Consider the following 19,813-nt stretch of genomic DNA (forward strand, 5'->3'; position numbering starts at 1 on the left):
GCACACTTAGACGTCAAAGGGGGCTTGAGCCCCTGCCCTTTTATCTGTTTTCACTATGGTGAAAGAATCTCAAATGCCCCTCTTTCCATGCCATACCTGAAGGCAGCATTCAAGAAAGGTACCGTGTCCAAACTCTCCTGAACTTGAATGCAGCTTCTCATGTTGAAAGAATTATTGAAAATAGCCGTAGCAGCACGACGCATTGTGAGTTGGAGGTCTGCTATTTTCAATATTTTCACCAAAAGGCCCTTTTAGAAATTTCAGCCCCTGCCTCTCTAACATTCTCTGCACGTCCCTGCTCTCTCTCTCTCTCTCTCTCTCTCTCTCTCTCTCTCTCTCTCTCTCTCTCTCTCTGTGTCTCAATCCCTTTTCATTACATTCCCCTCGCTTCCACATCCGAGTGCAACTTATCTAAGGTTATCTGCTGCGGTCTGGCTTGTCCAAGGTTTGCAGGAGTCAACGCCGCTGTCAATTAATTGCTTGGCTCCCATAAAACCCCCTAAAAGAGAATCCAGAGAAGTATATAACAGGCAGAGCGGTGGCCAACTTAACTCAGCTGCAATAGCCATTTGTGATGAAAATAATTGGCCTCTTGACGTGGGGAAGGTGTTTCCTCTGCATTGGCAGACTGCAAGTAAGATCATTTTACCAACGTGAAGTTTATTCTTCTTGCTAAGAAAACGGAGTCAAGTATTATTGGTATGTGGCCTCTTGTGTACCCCACCCCTTAAGAGATTTGTTGCCATGGTGACACGCGAGTACCAACAAACTAGATTACTGTAAGAGGCCTTGCATTCCCAAATGTTAAGATAAAAGTTCACTGCAACCCGTCACACACAGTAAATTGTCTTCAGGGTTACTTCATCCATCTGTGAGTGAACACTCTCACAGGGGCGTCAATTGGGTATGGCAGGGGTATGCAGCTGCCATACCCTGGGTTCAGGGCGGAAAAAGAAAAGTTACTTTAAAATCAAACCTCGGTTCGAAGTGAAGCGGTGAACTTTTATTCTATGTGTTCTAGAGCTATGAACTCTGTATATACAATCGGGTTCGAAGTGAAGCGGTATGTGTTCTAGAGCTTCAGAATTCTGAATTCTGAATGAATGAATTGTCATGTGAAGCTTGACCAATCCTCAAAGTATTGGACATTTTTAATCATCCAATCATCAGACCGGGACGGACACTACACACATATTCTGGACGTACGGGACAGATAACACCCGTTCATTCTGGACTTAAATGATGCATATGGACGTGGGGGACACACATGGGACACACATTTACGGACAGATAAAACCTGTTCATTCTGGACTGAAATGACCATATATGGACGTGGGGGACACACATGGGACACACAAAGCCACTCCTTGGAAGCGGCTTTCACCGCTTCAAAAATATAAATCCATGAATGTCTCTTTGTCTATCTGTGCTGGTCATTATGTTGCTAAATTACAGTAAAATAACTACAAATGCAAAATTTTACAAAATGGTCACTGTAACAAGGTATTATAATTATATTCTCCACACTTGTATTCTCCCCATCTTGACAACATGGTATATTCCCAGGTTCCGCAGGTCAGCTGCACGGGTGCAATGCATTATTGTTAATTGTGGCACGTTTACTAACATGCCAAGTTTAGCTGCACTTGAACAACCGTTCCAGGCTGCCATATCCAGCCCAAGAAACCGTAGAAACGGGGGGAAAAATAGAATGTACTTCTTGAAATAAATGTATCATGCCTGTTGCTAAGGTATGGCAACATGACTGGTGTCTTGCACGCGAGCGGAGGCGCGCGTGCAAGACACCAGTCATGTTGCCATACCTTATAGCTTTTGCCGAACTGACGCCACTGATCTGTGAGTGAACACTCTCAGAGTGAAATTAAATGAATGATTTTTTTACTGTGGAGACACAATGCCAAGCCTAGTGGATGAGCGGTGTTTTTCCATTGGTGAGGTACCTTGGAAAACATTGCCACAAAATCGCCACACACAAGGATCCATCGTTGAGATGAGGCATGTCACTGAGTGTCAATGCCAGTGTGAAACAAATATTATAAATTAAAAGAAAACCATGACTGATCAAAATGTAGAATCTGTATTAGCTCTACACACAGAGAAGAGTTTTTCGGATTTTCAAACTTTGATAGCTTGTCAAGGAAATCTAGCAATTGTGATTTTATCATTTGACTTAAATGTATTTTATATTGCATTGATTTCATTGTAGCAGTCGTATATACAGTATGTATTTTTTTACACAATGTATTACTGGAATTTAGATTTATTTTCATGTTGTTAATATTTGCATTTTATTTTCACACTAATTGAATGTCAAATAATACATCAATTATTTTCTGTTGAAAGTAAACAGAAGTAGAAAGCCAGTCCCCTGATGGAAGTTTCAAACATCAGCTTCTCCACGTCCATGCCCACCTGTGCAACATACTGTACCAGCAGTGCTGGAAAAAGTACTCAAATTCTTTACTTTAAAGTTGTACCATGTAACTTTTTTTATAAAACAAATCTTAAAATGGTCCTAGCTGTTAAATCGCTAAAGTTTTAGAACCCCCACTCCGTTATTTTCAGCTTCTAAAGCCTTCTCTTTATATGTTTCTATGATCCCTGCCCGGGACCGGTTTTCGCGGAAAAATTGCGTCATCACACTACCGGCCAATCACAGCGAGGGTTATACACTGCCGGCCAATCACAGCGCAGAACATACACTGCCGGGCTCTCTGGTGGGTTTAGGAAACACGCCTTCAGGAAGTACACTGCAGTGTTTACACTGGAGGAGTCTAGCATGTAACTCTCCAACCGCTGCTCGTAGAAGGATACGGGAGACCTCATTGAAAGCGTCTCGGCGAGGCGAGGCGGACGCGGTGGTCTGACGGCCCGGTCCGCGAGCGAAAAACGGACGAAAAAAGCAAACGCGACCGCGGTTTGCTATACTGCTACAGACCACCAGTTGAGCAACTTACACAGTATAGCTTTAAGCAAAAGTATCAATACTGCAATGTAGAACTACTCTGTAAAAGTCCGAAATTCAAAATCTATTGAAAATAGCAAATCAACAAGCTCACAATGCGTCACATCGCGATGCATTGTGAGCTTGCGGATCAGCTATTTTCAAATGGTCAAAAATGTATATAGCATTAGGGCAGAAGTGGTTAATGTATGTTTTGTAATAATAATCAAAATCTACAAAGTAACTATTAACTTAGGTTTTCAAATAATTGTAGTGGAGTAAAAAGTACAATATTTGTACTCACTGGAGTAGAAGTAAAGGTACTGAAAATTGGAAATGCTTTTAAAAAAATCTGAAAACGATACTTAAAGGGGCACTCCACCACTTTTCAACCTATCTTCATATAATAGGTCCTCACTAATGTTCATGATAAAATATCACAATTCTTTTCTACTCAGTTTGGGTCTCATAGGAGAGCTGTGGGTGGGTCAAATCCTTCCTACCGGTGACATCATCAATGGGAAATGCAAGCTAATAGAAACTGCAGGCTTTCTATTCCTGAAAAAGTTGCAATGTTAAAGTGGAAGCCATTGTTCTCGTGATAATAAAAATCTTTTTTTTTTTTTTTCAAAAATATTATTATTATTTTTTTTGTCAAACGATGATGTCACCGGTAGGAAGGATTTGACAGCTCTCCTATGAGACCCAGACTGAATAGAAAAAAATGGTGCTATTTTATCATGAACATTAGTGAGGACATGTCCTATTATATGAAGACAGGTTGAAAAGTGGTGAACTACTCCTTTAAGTACAGTACTTGAGTAAATGTACTTGATCTCTCCTAGAATGGCAAGGCTGCGTCAGTGTTGAGTATTAGCAAAAGGTACATTTAGAAGGATGGAGAAACATGAGAGCGACAGCTAATCATGGATGCCACTAGACCTCCAGCTTGCAAAACCTCAGCCTGTGTGTGAGTGGTCCGGACAGACAGGGGCGTCACAATTAAGGGGGGAAAAGTGGGACTGAGTTACTAGGGCCAAAGGTGGAGGGGCCTTAATTATTGTATACTTTATCTATTGAAAAAATAGCAGATATACAAGCGCACAGCGCGGCACCGAGTGCCACGCTGCGAGCTTGTAGATCTGCTATTTTTGAAAAGTCGTGAAAATGTGTACAAATCTTTGAATATATGTATTTTCTAAGCGAACATTTGTAACTCAAATGTTGCTTCTGGGGGGTCCCTGGAACTAAATATTTTGAGATGGGGGTCCGTGGCCAAATACATATCATTTTGGGGGTCCTTCACATGAAAAGGTTTGAGCACCACTGACATAGAAACATGCGTAATAATGCGTTCCAAGTCTAAATGGGTTAAACCCCCTCCCCATGGGGGGCCTGTAGTGAATCCTTGTACCCAGGGCCCAGAATTTGGTGCGACACCCCTGCGGACAGACTATAATAAGCATCTAGACTCATTGTCGTACGACTGTGTCGCAGGCTGAAAATAGACAAAGGTTTAAGACATGTACAGGGTTATGTCCATAGCATTTTCTTTCAACTGTTTTGTGTGATTTGATGAAATAGCAGGACACAGGACAGTGTCAACCGAGTAGTGCATCAACAAAACAACTAAAGAAAGAACACTATTTTGAGCAAAAAAATAAAACAGATAATGTGTCAGAGGACTTGCTTAAGCAATATAACATGGAATGTGAATGAATACGGACTTTATTTATCATCTGAGACTTCTTCCGAATCTGCTCTCTCTCTTACACAATCGTGAGTTGAAATCCCAGAGCTTGGTAGCCTATACTAATAGTGTGAAGGGATGAGCTTTTTTGCATTCCTCACGGGATCAAAGATTGAAGACATCTCATGGTGTTGTTGTCACACACTCCCTTTGGCCTCTGATAGTTGTGTAATAGCCAGGGGCGTCACACCAAATTCTGGGCCCTGGGTACAAGGATTCACTGCGGGCCCCCCATGAATGTTAACTATTGAAAAATAGCAGATTTACAAGCTCACAGCGCGGCACCGAGTGCCGCGCTGCGAGCTTGTAGATCTGCTATTTTTGAAAAATCGTGAAAATGTGTGCCAAGAAACCTATGTTTCCATGTCAGTGATGCTCAAACTTTTTCATGTGAAGGACCCCCCATCTCAAAATATTTAGTTCCAGGGACCCCCCAGAAGCAAAATTTGAGTTACAAATGTTGACTTAAAAAATACATATATTCAAAGATTTGCGCACATTTTCACGACTTTTCAAAAATAGCAGATCTACAAGCTTGCAGCGCGGCACTCGGTGCCGCGCTGTGAGCTTGTATATCTGCTGTTTTTCAATAGCTAAAGTTACTATAGGGCCCCTCCACCTTGGGCCCTGGTAACTCAGTCCCACTTTCCTAGCCCTTGTGACGCCCCTGGTAATAGCCATGCTATATAAGGCCTGAACTTCATTTCAAGAAAGAAACGCTCAAGTCCTGCATGCTGCTCAGTGTCATGGAGGTTTCAGGCACCATGTGTTTGCAATGTCCTCTATCTATGCAGACAGTCCTCTATGGCTGTGGTTCTCAACCTTTTCAGGCCGCGACCCCCAAAATAATCATATTTTAACCGGGGACCCCCTCACCCTGACGAGCACTAGGAGTTGAGGCATTACATTTTGTATAACACGGTTCTATTGTGCTCACAACGCCTTGCGTTTGCGAGGCGTTGTGAGCATATTGTAGATGGTCTATTTTCACAATTTCTGCCTCTATATTTGGCCAATGTTTCATTTGTCATTTTTGAGGTATTAAAAAGTCCTCAAATTGTCACTTTAGAAACGTGCAGATACCCTTCTACACTTAAACTTTATGCTGGTTCACTTTGTTTACTGTTGAGTGAGAAAACAATGTTGCACAAAAATAATTTGGGGACCCCCTGGGGATCCCAGCGGCCCACAGGTTGAGAACCACTGCTCTATGGCAAACACACACTCCGATGACAGTGATTCTTAACTTGTATACTACACAGCCGCACATTTGAGTGGGGGTAATTCTGGTTCATTTGCTCTGCATTCTTTAAACAGCAAGTGTTAGAGGCAGGGACGTGCTGGGCCCCTGATTCAGCCCGGGAAAAAGAGTTGGAGAGGCCCTCATTGCACGCTATAGAGAGAGATCTCTCGCGCTGCTGCTACTCAAAGATTTGCCATTTCAGATCATGACAAGTGACAAGCCAGTGGGCCAATTACATGAGTTATATTTTGTCGTTGTCGGGTGGAAACCGAGTTGTATGTCCAAAACCGTTTGTTTTGTATTTATCATTTTAAAAATTATTTAAACTAGTGAAAACAGCCGATCTACAAGCACACAACGCCTCGCATCGCGAGGCGTTGTGTGCTTGTAGATCTGCTGTTTTCACTACTTTTGTGCGACGGCCTTGTATGATGAAGCAGGCTTTGCTTTGCGAAAAAAATCTAGGCCGACATTTTATTTTTAATTTTTTCAAAATGGCCAGGAATTAAATGGCCGTTCGGGAGTTGTCCCGCTTTTCCCAATGGCCAGCACGTCCCTGGTTAGAGGTTAATCAATCATTGACTAGATGATGTGCTGCCGTTAGACACTCTCACACAGCCACAACGCTCAGACGTACCCACTGCAACTCAGACACAGTTAAAAAACTAAATCCGAATAATTTCATGCCAAAATCACTGCCCTGGCGTGCCTATTTTAAATTGTTCAAAATGTTTTCAACCTTTTTTTCCAAAGAGATCTCTCCGAGATTCTCAGAGATTCTCAAAGGTTTTCAGCAGTTCAAAAAAAGAAGAAAATCAAATCAACGGTTTTCAAAAATAGCAGATCTGTTAGATCTAGTGCTATTTTTGAAAGGGTCTAAGTGGTTAATGCTGCACAGGGCATGTAAGTGAAATGTCAGGACAAATGTGGTCCCCTCTGGAATGTGCATTAGCTGGCATGACTTCCATTACTCGTAGCACTTTGAAGCTATGTCATAGTGCTACACGTCAGTTATTCTATTACAGGCATTGCACTGATCTTATCTTTCACCACTCAGCCTTCAACAATTAGCCGCACCACAATGAGACAAACTGTGTGTCCCATGCAGGCGACTTATATAGACCTTAACCTCGTAACAACTTTAAGGACAAGGGCAAACATTTGTTCGACATAACATAGACAAGACACCACAAAGTACAAAAGTAACCTCCTCAGTGAAAGTGTAAAAATTGACCCATGCTCTCAATAATGAGGATTTTACTGTTTCCTATCAAGACCTTGTTGATGACAGGTCACACAGATTAGTGGCAAGGTGAAACTACTATCATATTCTTTTTCTAATGTCTCAGTAATACATTATATGAAAAGAGAAATGCCATCAATTCTCCAGGCATCTCTTACAAACATGACTATTTCTTTGTGATTATAACATACGGAAAACAAACAAGCAAGCCTTTGCAACAGAGGAACATGACCACCTTAAAACTCCGTCCTTTGAACCAAGTTGAATACAAATAAAAATCTGTACAAACGTGTAACACAAACGTCTAGTAGGCACAGTCAAATCCAGAGTGTTCATTTGAAAAGGGAATTTCTGCTGTCCAAGATGAGCACAACAATCTCTAAATAAAAACACTAGATATAAACACAGTAACAATTCATTATCTTAGTATATTAATATTAACACTAATTAATACTGCCACACATTTCTGCATTTGATAATACTAAAATTAAAACGTTCTTATCTTCTCAGCTCATTTAACTAAACACGGACCTGTGAGGGTCCATCCATACGTACAATAGCTCTCACATGCACAATAACAAACCAGCAATATTCTCCCATCAGCCATGCTGCTGCTCAGCCCCTGAGAACGTGTGTACCTTTCTCTTCCACCATGGCCAGTGGCTCCTGCACGTCTGTCTGGGGGGAAACTCTCCCACTGCAATGGATCACAGCGGAGTGAGCAGGGAAGAACACAGGACTATACAGCCAGGCCAGGGGAGAGAGGGGGAGGGACAATGTGAAAGACAAGAGAGCAACAGAGAGGGGGCAGGAGGTGAGGAAGAAACAGAAGAAGAAGGTATGCAGCAAGTGCACGTGTGCCAGGGACGTGCTGGGCCCCTGATTCAGCCCGGGAAAAATAGTTGGAGAGGCCCTCATTGCGCGCATTAGAGAGAGATCTCTCTCTATAGCGCTGCTGCTACTCAAAGATTTGCCATTTCAGATCATGACAACTTGACAAGCCAGTGGGCCTGTTACATGAGTCATATTTCGTCGTTGTCGGGTGGAAACCTTGTACGTCCAAAACCGTTTGTTTTGTATTTATCATTTAAAAATGATTTAAACAAGTGAAAACAGCCGATCTACAAGCACACAACGCCTCGCACCGCGTGCTTGTATATCTGCTGTTTTCACTACTTTTGAAGCAATTAAGGCTTTGCTTTGTGAAAACATTTACAAATTTGAAACTTGGAGATACGAGGTTTCTGCCCGACAGTGACGATTTACTTTGTTGGCCGCCAAGCCCCCAAAATGGAACGAAGGCCGACATTTTATTTTTATTCTTTTCCTAATGGCCAGCCTGGACCGGCTGGGAATGAACCGGCCGTTCGGGAGTTGTCCCGCTTTTCCCAATGGCCAGCACGTCCCTGTGTGCGTGCGTGCGTGCGTGTGTGCGTGTGCGTGCGTGCGTGTGCGTGCGTGCGTGCGTGCGTGCGTGTGTGTGTGTATAACAGAGATGTAATCTCACTTGCAGAAGCTGTAGGAGTGCTGGGGGGAAGGGGATATCACAGCCTCTCTTACATGGCGTGTACATACAGTAGTCCAGTGGCATTCAGACCTTTTCATGTCAAGGACCCCCAAATTGACAATTATTAGCCCACAGACAGCCATCTATTATCTATCCATCTATCTAAATTAGCCAGATCTATGTCTGTCTGTCTGTCTGTGTGTTTACTCCATCCAATGGACCTAAAAACTCTTTCAAAAACACAGGTGAAGTCATCCAGTGAGAAAACCCTTGAAACATCAGGGGTGTCAATTGGGTATGGTAGGGGTATGCAGCCGCCATACCCTGGGTCCAGGGTGGGAAGATAAAAGTTAGTTCTAAATATGAATCTATGAATGTCTCTTTGTCTATCTGTGCGGGTTATTATGTTGGTAAATTACAGTAAAATAACTACAAATGCAAAATGTAACAAAATGGTCACTTTAACAAGGTACCGGTATTATGATTATATTATAGGTATATATAATTATATATTATATGTACTTCTTCTTAAAATAAATGTGTCATGCCTGTTGCTAAGGTATGGCAACATGACTGGCGTCTTCGCGCGCGTGCAAGACACCAGTGTTGCCATACCTTATATTAGCTTTTTCTGAACTGACGCCACCAGGGGTGAGATGCCGTGGGCTCGGTTGGGCTCGGCGAGCCCAGACTTATTTAGCTGCACGCACGCGCGCCTCACATGCACGCACATGAATCATCACCTCACGAATTTAGAGGGGCACCACTTCTAAAATCCATATCACACCACTGGACGCCACTGAATAACATCTGAGTGACGTCATCAACTGGGTGATGACGTCACCATCAACAGCCAATGAGGGACCAGCATTCCTGGTGACGTCACCATCAACAAGTGCGGCCCGATATAAATCGGCGCATACGTAGGCCATACATACATTTGTCAAATCTGTCTGTTTGTGTGTATCTGCTTTTATGCCCCTAGCCAATCAAGCCAATCAGAGAGGGGAAAAGGGTGACGTCATAATATCGAGGAAAATAAAAGGGCCAAGAGAGGGGTGGATTGGTGAGCTTCACATGACATTTCAGCCAACCAGACTACAAATGGGCCAATCTCCATGATTGGTCAAGCTTCACATGACATCATAATATCTTACTAAACGGGCGGAGCGGGCACAAACCTCTAGTGTGAAAAGATGGGCCAAGAACCATTTTAATTTCAAGGACCCCCAGTTTGACATGCATTAGACTACGGACCCCCAAGACTTTTCTATATCTGAGACCCCAATATATATTGTAAAAATCAATGTTAATTTAACTCTGAGAGTGTACAAATGGAACCAGGTGGGCCCGTTTACTTTGGGAACCACTGTCCTAGTCTAATGTGTCATGAAATACTCAGGAACATGGTGGTGCAGAGAGCGCACACATGCATGTGTGCGTGTGTGCGTTCGTGCGACCCATGCATGCATGTGTGCATGCATGCACAGTAGAGGATGACATTTTATTCCCGTTCCCGTGGGTCCCGTGGGTCCCGCGGGATTCCCGTGGGACAGGAGTCAAATTTGTATTAATGCCAGGATTGGGACGGGACAGGATTGAAAATCAACAGGAGTGGGCAGGAGCGGGAATCATCCCAGACCAGTTCATCAAATCGCAGAAATAAATTGCACAGGAAAGTGAGGTCTTTGAACTGTGAACATTATAAAATTATACATTATATAATAATAAACATGATATCAAATATAATATGGATCAAAATAGAAAAACATCTGCGCAATTTTATTTTATTTATTTTTTTCGGGAGCGGGATGTGAACGGGAGTGATTTTGACCAGGAGTGGGATGGGACCAGGAGCCATTTTACAGGAGTGGGACAGGATGGGATTTTATCCCCACTCTAGCCCAGGATTGGGATGGGACAGGATTTTTTCTGCAGGAGTGGGACGGGACAGGAGTGAAAATTCATCAAAATGTCATCCTCTAATGCACACATGCACACTCTAACTTCACAGAGGGGAATCATTTGAAAACCAGAGAGGACACTCTATGCCCAAGAACAGCTGAAATGTTGTTAATCTGTTCTCCAAAAATGTATTTACGTAGGAAGTATTCATTCAATGATAATGTTGGTTAAAGAATGAAAGCATGTATTGTATCTTCCTGCATGTGAAGTCACAACTGCACCCATTCCTAAAATGATTCTTACTGTACTCTTACTTTTCAATCATATTCGTTCACTCAATCCTTCATACCGGGCGTAAACTCGTGAGGAGACCATTAACCTGAAGTACATCATTTGCTGTTTTAAGAGACGTCTTCACTTCATCAAACAGAATGACAATGTCTTAGTCAGAGGGGGGGGGAAAACTCTCCATCAGTTTTGCAGCTTCCGGGGGCAACCTGATTGATTGCTGAGTGGTTAGGATGGGCGCATACTACATGGGCCTGGCCTCAAATGCTTGACAGCGACTTCGCACCGGACCATTTGCTGCATGTCACTCTCTCCTACACTCTCTCCATATGTTTACTGACTCTCTCCACTGTACCTATGAATAAAGACTCAGAAAAACTCTGCACTTGTTCCCAGAACTCCTACCAACTGTTTTTTTTTAAAACACCTTGGCACCGCTCTTGTGCTTAATGTGCTCTGATCTGAATCCCTGCAAAAGAAATAATAATAATAACCAATTTCTGGACAAACTGCCTCCTCACTTGACATTGAGAGCACTGAAACAGACTGATGGTAACACATTTTGTCTTGCTGATCTATGGTGTTGTGATGTTTTTGATAGACAAAGTGATGGGGAGCCAGGGAGATATAGGCAACAGAGGAGGGTGAAAGATGGCTTGTTCTGAAATTCTGCAATGGCTTGGGGCAAAGTATTGTACAATGCAGATTGAATCCAGCAAAAAGGTTCTAGTATTGTGAAGCGGTTGACACAAGCTGACACAGCCATCATTTTCACCTCACAGAAATACAGGTGGCTTTCCCCTAGCGTACCCCATGAACTGATCAATTACCTACACTAAAATACCAACTTAAACTCGATATACTTTGTCGACTGCCGACCGGGATCCCCCAAGGGTCTGTACTCGGCTGCGTCAAATCACTTCAAAGAAGATACGTGATCTGTGAGCTTGTAGTCTTGTAGTTCAACTATATCCACAGCATGTTCACCTATTATTGCATGACCAGCAAGGTGGGCAACTTTGATGCTGGAAAGGGCCACTATATTTTCTCACACACTCCAGAGGGCCACGTTGCATATACAGTCAAAAATAGCAAAAATAGCAGATCTACAAGCTCAAAACGCGTCGCACTGTGACGCGTTTTGAGCTTTTAGATCTGCTATTTTTTGAATTTATTTTAATTGGTATCCTGAAAAGTACATTATTTTTTTTTATTTTTTATTTTTTTTAAATTTCAAATGCATGTAGCCTATAGGTTCTTGTGTTACTTAAGTTACTTCTTACTTTATGAACTTAATCACAAATGCATTGGACATGCATTGGACATGAAAAAGACTAGTTGTAGGCTACTAGTCATCAAGAAGATACTAATATACAGTCGACCGAAGTAATTAAAGCGGGTCATGTTTGCACGTTTGGAATTATAACAGCTGAAATCAATAATACCGGTATATCAGTATTCTGATATGAACCTGCGGGCCGCATTAAGTGAATTTGGGGGCCGCATGTGGCCCCCGGGCCGCCAGTTGCCAATGTATGATGCACTGTGAATACAATGTGATGTCTGGGTCACCCCGTTACAGCAGTCCGTCAGATGGTAACAGGAGGAAGTCTGACAATGATGTATGTACTGTGCATGTTCACATCATGTACACTTCACATAACTTTTTTCCAAATATCTGATTTAACATTTGAGGGACAACCCGAGTGGGCGTTCCCTTTTCTTTGACGATGGTTAGCCAGATTGCCTTAGTGCTCACTCTTCTCGCACCCGTTCAGACAACTGTTACTGCATGGTTCATTATGCTACGATGATAGTGTAATGAATAAAATACCATTCCATTTTATGCTTTAACTATTGAAAAATAGCAGATATACAAGCTCACAGCGCGGCACCGAGTGCCGCGCTGCGAGCTTGTAGATCTGCTATTTTTGAAAAATCGTGACCCGATTCTATAAGTGTCTTTTGAATCCTTCTAAGATTTTTTGAAAAACCTAAGTTTCTATGTCAGCAATCTGGCCAGCCATCGTCAAAGAAAAGGTCCTTTTCACTTAACTGGAGCTCAGTTAGTCTGTTCTTGAGCGACTACTATGTCAGTGGTTCTCAAACCTTTTCATGTGAAGGACCCCCAAAATGATATTTATTTGGCCACGGACCCCCATCTCAAAATATCTAGTTACAGGGACCACCCAGAAGCAAAATTTGAGTTACAAACGTTCGCTTTGAAAATACATATATTCAAAGATTTTAAAATACTCACTAAACGGCATGTAGCCGGGGAGCCCGACCATCTGTTCACACAGGACGTAGTCCTCAGGGTTGAGGAAAGGAAGCTGCTCCATCATGGCCTGCCTCGGGATGAGGTAGATGACCTGTGCCACCTCCCCGTTCTCGATGATTGACTTGCGCCTCACCGAGTTCTTCCACGTGGCCCGGTCCAAAGTCACCATCTCGTCGTCGCCGCCGCTGGGGCCGCAGATCCTGCCGAGGCTGCTGAGGTTGGGAAGGTTAGGCATGTTGACACCGCCGAGGCCCTGGGTCCAACAGCCGGGGCTGCACGCCGCCTCCCACGGAGCGATCATTGCATTAAAGTTATACCATGTAACTTTTTTTATAAAACAAATCTTAAAATTGTCCTAACTGTTAAATCGCTAAAGTTTTAGAACACCCACTCCGTTATTTTCAGCTTCTAAAGCCTTCTCTTTATATGTTTTCTATGATCCTGGCCGTGGACCGGATTTTATACGTCATCTGCATCATCTGTATACGTTGTGTATACGTTGGCCAATCACATCGCGGATCATACACACGTGATACACTACCGGCCAATCACAGCGTGTGCTGCGTCTCTTCAGGAAGTAGCCTCCCTCAGCAACCAGTGTTTACGATGGTGAAGGATTCTTAACCTCTCACTCTCCAAATCCTGCTCAGAAAATTACGTTCTACCCCTCCACGGATTCGTATCGGTCGCGGTGGTGACTCCGGGCGAAAAATGGCCGAAAAAAGCAATACCGCGACTGACCACTAGTTTAGCAACTTACACAGTATACCGGTAGCTTTAACTGTAAGTAACGTGCAAAAAGTCTCACAAAAAAAGGCAAATCTTTCCTCCAATGTCAGGTACTGAAGTCACTCAAGACTCTCCAGGAGCAGGACGGCGATTGACCTGATGTCGAGTCGGCCCCTGTCAGGTTGTAAAAGCCTAATTCCTGCTTCATTCCCTTTAAGGAGATTAAGGAGGGGATATTTTTAGGGTTTATCTGCAGGGCAAACAGAGGATCTGACCTCTAGGAACTCTCTTCAATAGGACCACCCTCCGTATTAGCCTGCCTTTACCCTTCTTCGTGTCCACTGACTTATCTCAGGCTCAGCATGTCGTGTTAAAAGGTAGCCCCAGTAATCCCTTGTGATTGGGCGTAAGAAACTAACAGCCTTAAACGTTTCTATGCGTAAACAGGCATGATGCATTGCGGTTTAATTTTCACATTTAATGCTTCTTCTAACCCACAGCAGTATAAGCCAATATTCTATTTATTTTTTTGTTTTATCAAACCCATTTCTGAACTTTGGTCAGATTAGAGATTAGAGATTAAGCGAAGTGGAAAACAAAGTGACATCAGGATACTTAACCAACTATTTAGCGTGTAAGATTAGCACCCTAACCATGCACCTATAATTAATGGCAGCATTAGGACAAAAGCTTCTCTCCTGCTCAACCTATCAATTGAATTAAACGGTATTCAATATGATAATTATTTTAATTGTATTTTTTACATATACAGTAAATAAACAACAGTAAAGGAGGGGAAATAAGCCCTTGGACCTCCTCTCTGTTCCCAATGCAAAGAAGCGAACCTTAGGCGACAGAGCCTTCAGTGTGGCAGCCCCCACCCTGTGGAACACTCTACCATTGGAGATTCGCCATGCTCCAACACTGGACTCTTTTAAGGCTGCATTGAAAAGACACCTATTCACTCAGGCTTATGGCACTTAGTTTTGTTTTGTTGTTTGTATAGAGTTTTGTAAAGCGCCTTGGGTTTATGAAAGGCGCTATATAAATGCAAGTTATTATTATTTATTATTAACCACTAAACCCACATTATGTAGCCTACAATTATTAACATGACAGTGTCCAGCACAATATATGTTGGGAAATCATGTTCATATTGTTGCGGATAGAAAGTGATTGCACAATACGATGTATATCTCACAGTGAGACTGGACATGTTTCAGTATAGCCTACTCTCTGGCACACACACACACACACACACACACACACACACACACACACACACACACACACACACACACACACACACACACACACACACACGCACACACACACACACACGTACACACGTACACACACGCGCGCGCACACACACACACTCTGTGCAGTATATAACTTTCAACCAAACGTGAACAAACACCTCATCCCACTCCAGTTGGTCAGAGCACTAGAGTTGCTCACATTCGTGACAGCTGCTCTTTGTGTCCTTGAGAAATACTCAGCTAGAATATCATTGGCCTCATGGTCTAAGGCTTGTCCTGAGCATGAGCAGTATGAATGTCAACTGTTTTGTCACATACTAGAGGTTCACGGCCCTTCGGGCCGCTCACATCTAGAGTCCACGCCCGCTTCTTTACTAAAAAACTTTTTTTTTTCAAAAAAGTTTTTGAAAAAAAAAAAAGTAAAAAAAAAAAAGTAAAAAAAAAATATATATATATATATATATATATATTGTGGGGTTTTATTGTGGCGGAACTATTGTGGCGCAGCGCACGTTTCCGGTCGGTCATATTTGACCGCCGGACGCACTTCCGGTGTGTGTGTGTGTGTGTGTGTGTGTGTGTGTGTGTGTGTGTGTGTGTGTGTGTGTGTGTGTGTGTGTGTGAGACACACAGCCCTCCCTCTCTGTTGTAAATGTAATTCGATACACTGCCCGCTCCTCTCCCCTTCCCTCTCCCTCTCTCTCTCTCTCTCTCTCTCTCTCTCTCTCTCTCTCTCTCAGTGCCTGTGTGAGTATAGGCTTCAAGCATGTCCGTTCACATATGATCTGCAGCAGAATGCTACAGCAGCAGGGACGTGCGGAGAATGTTAGAGAGGCAGGGGCTGACATTTCTAAAAGGGCCTTTTGGTGGAAATATCGAAAATAGCAGACCACCAAGCTCACAACACGTCGCTGCGACGCGTTGTGAGCTTGGAGGCCGGCTATTTGCGGTGCTTGATACCACACTGAACTAAGCATAATCGAGTCAATACTGGAGATGTGGCGTAACGGCATGGATTTCTACACAGAGAGGGCAATTCTTTCAACATAAGATGCTGCATTCAAGTTCAGGAGAGTTTGGACAGGGTGATTGTCTTGAATGCTGCCTTCAGGTATGGCATGGAAAAATCCACCCGTTTCGAATGGTATCACGCCATAGGATGGCCGTTTATCATGTTTTATCAAATCGCATTTGCATTTCTTTCACCATAGTGAAAACTGCACCCATAATAATAATAATAATAATAATAATAATAGCTGGAATTTATATAGCGCTTTTCTAAGTACTCAAAGTCGCTTTACAGTATGTGTAAGTGTGTGTGTGTGTGTGTGGCAGATAAAAACAACAACTTTATTAGAAAAATAAAAAACTAGGAGATACAATAAGAGCTAAGCAACAATAAAACAATAAGAACAAGAGTAATTCCAAGATCAGCTGGGGTAGGCATCCATGGTCTGGAGAGGGCAATTTTTACAGAAGGATAAAAGGGCAGGGTCTCAAGCCCCATTTGATGTCTATGTGTGCACGTGCCTGTACAACAGACTCCATGATAAGTCCTTCTGGTGACTGAGGAAAGACAGGACTAACACTGGTGGATAAAGGCCATGCAACATTATATCAAGACTCAGTGTTAATTAAGCCCTATTAAAACACTTTTGGCCCATACTGAGAGTATACAAATGTAACCAAATGGGCCAATTTGGCTGCATTTGTACAGTGATGTTTGATGCATTTGGTATTCTAGCTGTACACTCCATTTGACAAATGAACACTAGGATTTTAGTGTGGAATGTGTGGACAGAACACTTTCCTTCAATTCTCTATACAATTAACAGATTTCCTTACACTTGTATTCTGTCAGGACAGCTGGTTTTAAGAGGACCACTAGAAAGTATGCCTGAAACAAACTGAACACTGTAGTTTTATAATAGTAACTCTACACGTCTTGCTATATCAGTCTGTTTCTATTTTGATACTGGCACACTGGAGTCCTTGTCAGTTGTCATATAAGATAGAGACAGTGGTTCACGCAACTTGTATCTGATACACAAGTATCATGTACCAATACATAGGCAGGGATGTGCTGGCCATTGGGAAAAGCGGGTCAACTCCCGAACGGCCGGTTCATTCCCGGCCGGTCCAGGCCGGCCATTAGGAAAAAAATAAAAATAAAATGTCGGCCTTCGTTACATTTTGGGGGCTGGGCAGCCAACAAAGTAAATCGTCACTGTCGGGCAGAAACCTCGTATCTCCAAGTTTCAAATGTATTCATTTTTTCGCAAAGCAAAGCCCTGCTTCATCATACAAGGCTGTTGCACAAAAGTAGTGAAAACAGCAGATCTACAAGCACACAACGCCTCGCGGTGCGAGGCGTTGTGTGCTTGTAGATCGGCGGTTTTCACTAGTTTAAATCATTTTCTAAATGATAAATACAAAACAAACGGTTTTGGACATACAAGGTTTCCACCCGACAACGACGAAATATAACTCATGTACAATAATTGGCCCACTGGCTTGTCACTTGTCATGATCTGAAATGGCAAATCTTTGAGTAGCAGCAGCGCTATAGAGAGAGATCTCTCTCTATAGCGCGCAATGAGGGCCTCCACAACTCTTTTTCCCGGGCTGAATCAGGGGCCCAGCACGTCCCTGGGTGTTATAGTAAAGTTACCCCCATTGATTCAGGAAGGGGAACCAAATGCATATGGGTCCCCTTCCGGAATCAACGGGGGTACATTTACTGTAATCAAATTATTGTCTTAGGAAAGCGACAAAAAACTAAAAATATTATTGAACTCCAGTCTCCATGGCATGAGTAATCAATAGGGAAAAAAGTAATTTTGGGGGTGAACTACTCCTTTAAGTCAATATTGCAATATAGAATTAGCCTACTCTGTTACAAGTTAAAGTCCGGAATTAAAAAATACGCTACTTGAGTAAAAGTACGAAAGTATTAGCATCAAAATGTACCAGTAGCCTACCAAAAGTAAAAGCACAAAAATCTTTGAAAATAGCCAAAAGCCAGTATTAAAATAAGGCTAAATTGGTTATGTTTTATAATTCTAATGTAATATCTGCAAAGTAACTAGTAACTAAATGTTTAAATAATTGTAGTAAAAGTGCATTATTGAATCTGTTTTAAAAGTAAAAGTATAGAAAATTGGAAATACTCAATCAAAATAGGCTACAGATACCTCAAAGTTAAGTACATTTTTACAAAGAAATACAGATAAGATCATAATTAATTTGCCTGTGCAGACTGCCACAAGGCAATATGTTTTATTTTATAATTCAGAATTATAAAATGAGTGGAGAATTATTAATTCTCCACTCACTTGAAGTCATAATATCGGTAAGTTGATCTGCTGTTACTGTTGGAGGGTCCGTGACTGTTGAAGACATTGTTATGTTTTTTTTTAGGATGTCCTTGAAAACGAGATGGTTCATCTCAATGGTTTATTCCTAATAAAGAATTTCAATAATAATGTTAGTAGGTTATTTCACTATGCAATTACAGACATTTACCCCACCGCCCAAGAAACAAGTCGTTATTATTTCACTTCATACATAAACTTGAGATGGCCTACTGTGTGCAGGTGCGTCCTCTCGTGCACCAGCCAGGTTTACTCACTATTGTATTACTTACTATAGCCCACTAGAATAGGCTACTAGAGTCTATATTTTACCAAATCTTGACTGCTGGTCAAATATGAGCACAATTGTCTCAAAGAAAGCCGTTGTCTTGACAAACAAACATGTAACCAATTTAAATGTCATCACATTTCCCCTCTTGGTGCTCTATACATTGTACGAGTCCACCCTCTAGTGGACGTTATTGGAGACACAGAAAGTTGAAGTTGGCCTGACCGCACAGCTAGTATTTCTAGAACTTTCAAATGTCAAGGACAAGGTCTCCCCTTAACTCTGACACTCAGTGACCAAATGGATCCGTTGGAATTAATTTGGTTCCATTTGTATACTGCCAGAGTTACAGCATTGCATGGGTCAATTTAGACCCCCCTAAAGGAACCCACAGAGTCCCTGGAATCCACTTTGGGACCCACTGGCTTAAGAAATCGCATGCATTCATCAAGGGGCCAGACCAAAGTAGCTGCTTGAACCCCACACTGTAAAGTGGCAGGGTAATATAGACAGAGTGCTAAAGCATATACGTAATATGTATATGTACTGAATATAGTACATCCCTTTTATGCCCATACATGGAGATCCCTGTCTGAACAAGCCACACAGATATGGGGTGTCTTCCTCGTATACTCGATACTGAACGTGTATCATTCACGGGTTATTCCCTACTGGTTGGCGAGCTGACTCAGTGAATTTGCGAGATGTCCGTGTCTGGTTGGCGACCTGCCTTCGGCGACATGTCCCGCAAATTTGGCGACTTTGATTTTTGTCGAGAAGACCGGTTACCGTCTTCCTCCATAGGCATTCCCAAGTCCTGTTAGATATGGGCTTAATATTGATGACACCAGGGATCTCCATTTATATATATGGGCATAAAAGGTATTCTGTTTAGAGTGGTTCCCATGACATCACAACATACAATCCATTTTATGCTCATACATGGAGATCCCTATCTGAACCAGCCACACCAATATAGGCCATGCCTTGGCCATTTG

At 42.5% G+C, this 19,813-nt stretch overlaps 1 protein-coding gene across 1 annotated transcript in view; it reads right to left on the reverse strand.

The window, feature by feature from the left end:
* Positions 1-13,417, reverse strand: part of LOC308303195 (actin-binding LIM protein 1-like) — a gene marked incomplete at both ends in the record, with an annotated part of 95,873 nt that extends 82,456 nt beyond the window's left edge. Inside the window, one exon of the mRNA XM_080747519.1 lies at positions 13,190-13,417. Coding sequence (XP_080603645.1) covers positions 13,190-13,417 — 228 coding nt within the window. The remainder of the gene's footprint in view (positions 1-13,189) is intronic.
* Positions 13,418-19,813: the final 6,396 nt, after the last annotated feature.

Source organism: Nannobrachium achirus, assembly GCF_963921795.1.
Source record: "Nannobrachium achirus genome assembly, chromosome: 18".
Classification (NCBI taxonomy): Eukaryota; Metazoa; Chordata; class Actinopteri; order Myctophiformes; family Myctophidae; genus Nannobrachium; species Nannobrachium achirus.